The sequence below is a fragment of the Octopus sinensis genome, linkage group LG28, assembly GCF_006345805.1.
Source record: "Octopus sinensis linkage group LG28, ASM634580v1, whole genome shotgun sequence".
Taxonomy (NCBI): domain Eukaryota; kingdom Metazoa; phylum Mollusca; class Cephalopoda; order Octopoda; family Octopodidae; genus Octopus; species Octopus sinensis.
In genome coordinates this window covers 12,232,043-12,240,299 of record NC_043024.1, presented here as the reverse complement: position 1 = coordinate 12,240,299, position 8,257 = coordinate 12,232,043, and the positions used below count along the sequence as shown (strand labels likewise).

Below are 8,257 nucleotides of genomic sequence, written 5' to 3'. Positions count from 1 at the left end.
CTTAAGATAAAATAAAATTCTATTGAATTTGTTATTTGTGTTTCTTATTTATTTTTCAAAGAATTGCTTTGTACCTTGATATTTTGTGATGATTGACAGACAGGCGTGACCCCTGCTCTAACACTCAGACTGCCAAAGCTGCACACACCTTTGTATCCCACTTCCCTTCATTTGTTGATTGAAAGAGTCATGAATGTTCCCCTCTTGGCAGCTCATTAGACACTCTGTCTTGCTTTCGGTAGAATTATGACAATTGGGTGTGTTTGCTTCTGTCCTGACATAATTATATGCATACGAGACTATGTGAGTTGTATACAAGTGTTTGTGTGTATTTATATATGGAGGATGAACGGCAAAGTCGAATTTAATGAAATTTAAACTCAGAACAAATAAAACAAAATATTGCTGAGCCTGCTGACAATTCTGTCAGCTCACTGCTTTTATGGCTGGTGAAATATTGCCAAAATGTAGATAATTAAAGTTTTTTTTCCAGTGGATTTCTTCTATACAGACCAAGTAAGCAAAAACAAACCATAAATTGAAATGTTGGTAATGCGAGTAGAGAGATCGTTGCAAAGCAAGACTACATACAAAAGCTAGAGTCATGGTAAGAATAGCACCTTTCCATTCACATGAAGCCTCAACAGTACATGTTGCATCAAATAGGCTGTTGTCATAAGAGCATCCAATCATTCCATCACAGGTAAAGAATACAGGTGTAGATTCTTCAGGTAAGTAACAATGCCAGTTTAAGTGGAGTAGGCATACTAATAGCAGAGAAATGGTGGGGTAACATAGAAGTGTCCAGAATATGTGACAGAATTAGTTGTAGGTTAATCCTTTTACTTCAGAAATCAGATATACCATTTCCCAAATTTATTACCTTTAACTGTAGAAAAGGGTTTTATATACGTCTAGAAAATACCAGTTCTTTGTTTGATAGATATTTAACATTTACTGGAATAATGCAGGCATGGCTGAGCAGTAAGAAGTTTGCTTCCCAGTCACATGGTTTCAGGTTCAGTCCTGCTTTGTGGCACCTTGGACAGGTGTCTTTTATTATAGCCTTCAAGTTGACAAAAGCTGTGTGTGTGGGTTTGGTAGATGGTAACTGAAAAAAGCCTGTTATATCTTATAAAATGCATAGTGTGTCGGTCACACTGAACGGAAAGAAGAGTAAAGAAACATGAAATGGGAGATGCTAAAGCAGTGACAGCATTTGCTACAAAGCTAACGGAGAAACATGAAAGCGTTCGACATCGTCCCACATTGTAGTCTTGTAGCCAAAGCAGAAGCTCACAGTATCAAGGAAAATGTCCTTCAGTGGATCCAGGACTTCTTGAGCCACTGGTCACAATGGGTCTGTGTCAACGGTGTGAGTGACATCCCACAATGCAGTGTCATTGGCCCAGGACTGTTTCTCATGTATATAAACGATCTGCCTTGGCATGTCCAGAGCCACGTCAGGTTATTTGCTGACGACACAAAGATCTTCGCAAGGAGTAACGTTGATGTGACCATGACAACGCTACAAGATAACCTGGATCGCCTTCGCGAGTGGTCGATGAACCGGCAAATGTGGTTCCGTCTTGAGAGTGGAGAACCCGAAGACGGACTGTGGTGGAGCTAGCAGAAAGTGAGGTGGAAGGGCGTCTTGATCGACAAAGGGCTGACCTTCAGGAACCACATAAACCAAGCGACTGCAAAAGCAAATCGAATCCTTGGAGTCATCCGACGATCATTTGACTTCATCACCCCTGTTGTCTTCATCCAGCTGTGCAAGTCTCTATTTCGCCCGATTCTTGAATATGGACACACGCTTTGGCAACCCCGGCATAAGGCATTGTATTGTGAGATGAAGGATGTTCAGAGGTGTGCCACCAAACTCATTGCATCCTTGAAAGAAAGCTATACCCCCAGAGCGCTTGGCTGCACTAAACCTGCCTCGTCTCGAACATCGCCGTCTCAGGGGGAATAGGATCAACATGTATAAGTATACGCGAAAGATCACAATGCAGGCTCAACATTAGAAGCTGCCTTTTCGTACAGCGTGTGACCGCCACCTGGAACAGTGTGGTCGCAGCTCCATCGGTCAATGCCTTCAAAAACAGGCTTGACTTGCACCTGAGGGAGCTTCCTGCAAAATTTGACCCAGTCTGTTATTGTTTGCTACAACTGTCGAAGTGTTGTACTACACATGACAAATTAATTGTACTAAGGAAAAAGGACCGGTGAACAAGCTTCTAGGAGTTTCCACAAGTAAACCTTCCAGTATCCCAAGAAAGAAGAGTAAAACAACAGACAGAATGGGAAAGAGTGCCAGTGAGAGAGATGCTGATAAACTCCGAAGTTTTGACATAAATTGTATTTATCAGTTTCTCACAAATGCGCACGCACACACACACATATATACAGATGAAATTAGATATTAAACACTTCTGTTTTCAAAATATCATTATTTACATAAATGTTACGTGAACGATTATATATATATATATATATATATATATATATATATATATATTATATATATATATATATATATATATATATATCAAAGAGCATTGGTTATAGAACAAACTTTAAATTTGGGCCAATGACTTTACATACAACATCACCCCACAAACATTTAATCGTATATAAAAGTCACCATGGTTCCTAAATACATAAAAATAATACATATACATAAAATCACAGAAGGTAAAAATATATAATCGAATAAAATATAAATAAAACGGCCTATCAAAAATGTATAAAGGGCTAAAAATTCAAAAACAACCAAAAATCTAAGACAAATATAAAATAAGGTAAAAATAAAATAAACATCCAACGACTACCTAGCAAAGTAAATGAAATACAAAGTAAATAATTTTTGTTAAACAAAGTAAATAAATTTTGTTAAACAAAGTAAATAAAACACAAAAACTCAAAGTAAGGATCGACTAGTCATGACTAGCTAGCGCGGATACGCGAGTGCGCGCACCGGGACCACTGCTCTTAAGTAGTATCAAAAAAAAGCTTTATCAGACGAATAAAATATTTTTAAAATATTTGACAAAAGTCTTTTACTTACCTCATACGAGTACGTCCAAAGTTCCGAAATAAACAAACTTCCACGGGTCAAATTCACAGACATCTTGAAAAATTAAAATAAAGTCCTTTAATCTCTCCACACAGGTACATCCAAAAGGTCAAATTCAACATTCACATATAATCTATGGCCATTTCGGGTCACCACTGCAGTTTACACTAAAGTGCAACACAGCGATGACCCCCACCTCAGAAACCAACAGAAAAGCTTATACGGTTAATGAAAAGCTTATATACTTTAATAGACAGACCAGTCCAAATTTTCTACTGAAAAAAAAAGTCTATCGCTAAATATTTAGGTGGCTGTAGTTAACAGAAATTCAACCTCGCCGGTTTCAAATCCCCGTAACGCTACACAATTTTATTACATCTACTTTTATTTCTATACACTTGTAAAAAGGTGGAGGAAAACTTATTGTTGCAAAAAGGGGTCACCTCAGTAAATCTATTCAAAATTTTTGGCCCAAAAGACTTAAGGATGACAAGGGATTCTTTTACACACAACTTACAATGATTTATATATACTCTGAAGGAAGGGGCTCTCGAAATAATTGACCATTCCAGAGAATAACTCTCATTATTCCTCATTAGATCGTGTATATAAGATGCAAGCATGGTAGAGCCTTAAAATTTACCGTACTACCTTTATAAAACTTATCTAAATTTCCTCATCCTTAATGCTTTGCTTTAGTAATTAGATAATCCCCAATCAAGGGAACATAATCCAGGGTTTCTACATAGTTTAATTTTTTTTCCTTTCGTTTTAGTTCCTTTCCCATTGACCCCTCTGATGCAAACCCTAATTTCCTTTTCTAAGTAAAGGGTAACATATTTTACTGATTTCATCAATCTAAATTTGGTCCAAGACAATTTTTCAAATCGTTTTCCGGTCATTTTGTCCACAATTGAGTTCGTTCGTCCACAGGATAATAAATATTTCCAATTTTAAGAAACCCCAATATGACGGCAAAATATTTAAAAAGTGAGAAAAACAAAGACAAATTGATTGATGAACTTATGTTTACGACTTTCATAAGTTTAGTTCCGATGAGACATGGAATCTGTAGCGCTGTGAGATTCGCAATACATGTCGTGTTTGTGTTCATACAGAGAATAAAGCAGGTAAACCTATAATTATTTCAACAATCAATAGTCATGATCACGAACCAGCACCGAATGCAGTGGAAGCACGATTCGCCATTCCAGCATTAAGAAAAAAGTTTAAGATGGAGTTGGAACAAGTACTCGAGTGCTCATTTCTGAAACTACAAATAATAATATAAGTAAGAATGCGAAATATGGATTACCACGGTTGCAAACTGTTTCTAGAAGCATTTACAAACTGGCGCAATAAAGCTTTTGGTGCTCCTCTGTAGCCTCTTCATCAAACTGGATTTCAAGTGCCCGTTCTGTTAAATACTTGTTCCCAGCCCTCAACGCAAGCTATTTGCTTGCATCTGATCCATTTATTGTGTGCCCAGGTATAGTACACGGGAACTTTAACATACAACAGTGTTCGAGCGAAAAGATCACATTGGCATAATTTGAAGAAAGCTGTGAAAATGGTTTCTGGTGTGGCATACTTGTGTATGCCTTTGCCGCTGTTTTCGTGCACACACAGGTCAAGAACTCAGATTTGATCTTTTTCACAATGGCATCGTGATCTTGTACTTCAAAGCTATTAAGGAGGAGAAGGTAGAGTTTAGTGTTGATAAATTTCAGCAATTTGTTTGAGAAATGTATAGAAATTCTGGGAATTTTTCTTCAAAGAAATAAGCAAAGGAATCTGAGCTTTGGCGAGAGAGATGGGTGTTGGAGTTGCGACTATGAAGCTCGCTCTAAAAGAAGACCTTCACTACTCGTACACGAGGCGCAAGGGGCAAGTTCTAAAATCATTCGCTCGTATCCACAGAAAATGGACATGAAAGCTTGTTGATTGGAAAGTCTGGTCTTCTGGTCAAACTGATGCATCTTGTTGAGCCGGGGATGATTTGGATCTTCTCATACAAAAATAACTTCTGCCATGTCCAGTTGCACAACATCCAGACCAGATGACCTGCCTACAACCAATGGGATGTCTCATGTAACATGAAAACCAAGTGTCTCCATTGAGGGTGACGTGATATCGCCCCACACATTTGAAAAGAGCTTTAGGGTTTGCCCAGATGGCTATGTGAAGCTGCTGGAGGCTGTGGTCAAAGCCTGCTGGAGAGAGTTGCTGCTGGAAGGCGACAGGATTCTGCTCCTTGCCATACCTCCGGGAAGGGTCGGAGGGGGTTGTCGGAGAATTTCTACTTCATCCAGCCCCAATTTCTGGCCTCTAAATTCCCCTGATAGTCCCATGGGTTATTATGTGTGAGGTGTGGTTGAAAAAGACTCCAACAGCTCTTTCTGCAACACCAAGGCTGAGTAGGTGGTCAAGATCAAGGAGGTTTTCAGAGATTTTCCTTGTGACATATTGAGGAACACATGCGCTAGGTTCCTGGTCCATTTTGAGGCTGTTGTGGAAGCCGAGGGCGGTCATTTTGAGGAAATTTTTATCCCAGCCACAACCGTTTTGATTAAGATTTTGGCTTTTTTTTTTATAATACTTTAAATTTGGGAAGTGACTATTAGTTTTCTTTTCGTTTTACGCAAACTGTCAAATTTAGCTCGAACACCCTGAACATAAACATAACTATATACACACACGTTTGTATTGAGACACGTATATATCCATAAGAATATACACTTATATTTAAACACACATAAAAACGTATGCTCACGCATATACACACACTGTGTAAAGGTGTATTTTAATTTGCTTGAAGCATTACAGTATGTATAAAAGAGATAAATGCTGGAAAATATTTGAGCAATGTCGATGACTTGTTAATCAAGATATATGAAGTGATGTCAATAAATGATAAGAAAGATAAGGATAGGGTATTATTACCTTACAGAGATTGTTTCGCTTGAACCCGCACACTTTGTTAAATTCCACAACTTGCACGCCATGTTCAATATCTATGTATTTGTTGGCAGTCACACACGCACACGTTTGGTTTTTGTACGTACGTTTGTCAACATTTATGTATGTGTGTTTGTGTGTGTGTGAGAGAGAGAGAGTAAAGGGGTGTGTTGTTATCTATACGTACATACAAAAATACATATGCATACATCTATTTTGTATGTACGTGTGAGAATATTATATACTGAATTTATATTGAGTGCTCAATTGTATCAAAGTATCAATATTTCTGTTCTCACAACTTGGTGGTTTCGCCAATAAGAGACCAATTGAATAAGTACCAAGCTTAAAATAGAAGTTCTGGAAATTTGTTCAGTAAAGCTGTTCGAGGTAGTGCTCCAGCATGGACACAGTCCAATGACTAAAACTAGTAAAAAATAAGCGTAAACAATATTAACAGATTATGTCATTTCTTTTGGTTGTTGTTTTAAATGTAGGTTATTATGCATCTGTTCTATAATAGTATATATAAACTATTATTACATAGACAGAAGATGGGGTGTCATAGCTAGGGCGTTGACCTCATCATTAAAAACCTACATGGGAATGTAGGTTACATTACTCCTTTCATCTGGTTTAAACAGATTATTACATATTTCTATATAATAATTTTAAATATAGAAATAATGATATTTTGATTTTTGAAAACCAGTGGATGTATTCCACTGAATTTAGGTAAACAATCCCTCGAACAGTCGGTCAGCAGCGATGTGTGCTGGATTCCATATTGATAAGAGACAAACACCTCAAAACTAGTCTGTGGATGCCAGACCAGCAAGGGGAAGCTGCTGACCTCCCCTGTTTGAAGGTTATAATGGATACAGGTTTGTGTGTCACATAGCTAGCTAGAGGCGATGGCCAATTGGAGCTAATCAACGACAGCATTCGTCCTATTTATCTGGACTGCCATGTAAGCTTGGCGATAAATATTAATAATTTTGAATAAATAAAGCAGATAGTTGGTCGGTCGTTTGGTTGATTGATTGACTGATTGGTTGGTTTCTTCAGTCATGCTCTACATTGTATAGAGAGAGGAGAAATGAGAGGATAATAGAAATACAGAGAGAGTCGACATTAGAGCCATGGCAAGATGAATGCCCAGCAGGCAATGAGTAAATGAATGCATGCAGGGATAGAGAAAGAATCCAAGGCTCATGAGAAATAGGGAGAGAAACATATATCAAGGTTTTACTGCTTCTCTCTCTCTCTTCCCTCTGGCTGGACGAATGTCTTCCAAAGGATCAACAGTGTCTCCTTCTCTCTTGTTCTGAAAGTTTGGAGAATCCATCCAGCTAGCCATCTGCATTTTATCACCAGGTTAGTAATATGCATTTGGAAAGATGCTTCATTGCTCATGTAAATGCCCAGGTCACGCACTGATTGTGACTCAGGAATTACAATTTTTTCCCAGGCCAGTGTATCCGGTCTGTATGTCGTTCACCTTTGTGTCAGGTAGTGCAGGGCTTGGAATTTCTCTGCATTAAACTGCATGTTGTTGTCCTCAGCCCACCTGTATATTGTATCCAACTCCCATTGCAGATGTGCAATATTTCCAGGGTTTTGTATTGTGTGAGAGACTTTTGTGTCATCTGCATAGCTAGCAAGAGTGGCCATCTTAGCAACTGAGGGCATGTCTGAAAGGGCCACTATGAACAGCAGTGGCCCCAATGTATATATATATATATATATATATATATATATATATATATTATATATATATATATGTGTGTATATATATGTGTGTGTGTGTGTATATATATATATACATACATACATACATACATATATACACATACATACATATATATATACACATACATATATATATATATACACACATATATATATATATATATATAAACATATATATATACACACACATATATATATATATATCCAGAAAAGAAGGATTTGGAATCCAGAAAAGAAGGATTTGGAAGCTAAAGAACCCTTCACATGGTCAGAGATTTAGGGACATCCTCATCAAGAAATTTGATGAGAGGGAGGAGGAGCTACAGACGTCGGACATAGAAGGTAGCTGGAAATTCCAACGGGACAGCTTGCTGAGTGCCACAGACCAAGTCTGTGGATGGTGCAAAGTCACTTCCAGACCTAGAGTTACGTGGTGGTGGAATAGTGCAGTAGACAAAGCCATTA

The 8,257-nt window shown here is 37.9% G+C and overlaps 1 protein-coding gene across 1 annotated transcript in view; it reads left to right on the top strand.

Moving 5' to 3' along the window:
- The first annotated feature begins 1,243 nt into the window (after positions 1-1,243).
- Positions 1,244-8,257, top strand: part of LOC115225677 — a 10,385-nt gene continuing 3,371 nt past the window's right edge. The window contains exon 1 of the mRNA XM_029796593.1: positions 1,244-1,595. Within this exon, the coding sequence (XP_029652453.1) occupies positions 1,244-1,595 (352 nt within the window). The remainder of the gene's footprint in view (positions 1,596-8,257) is intronic.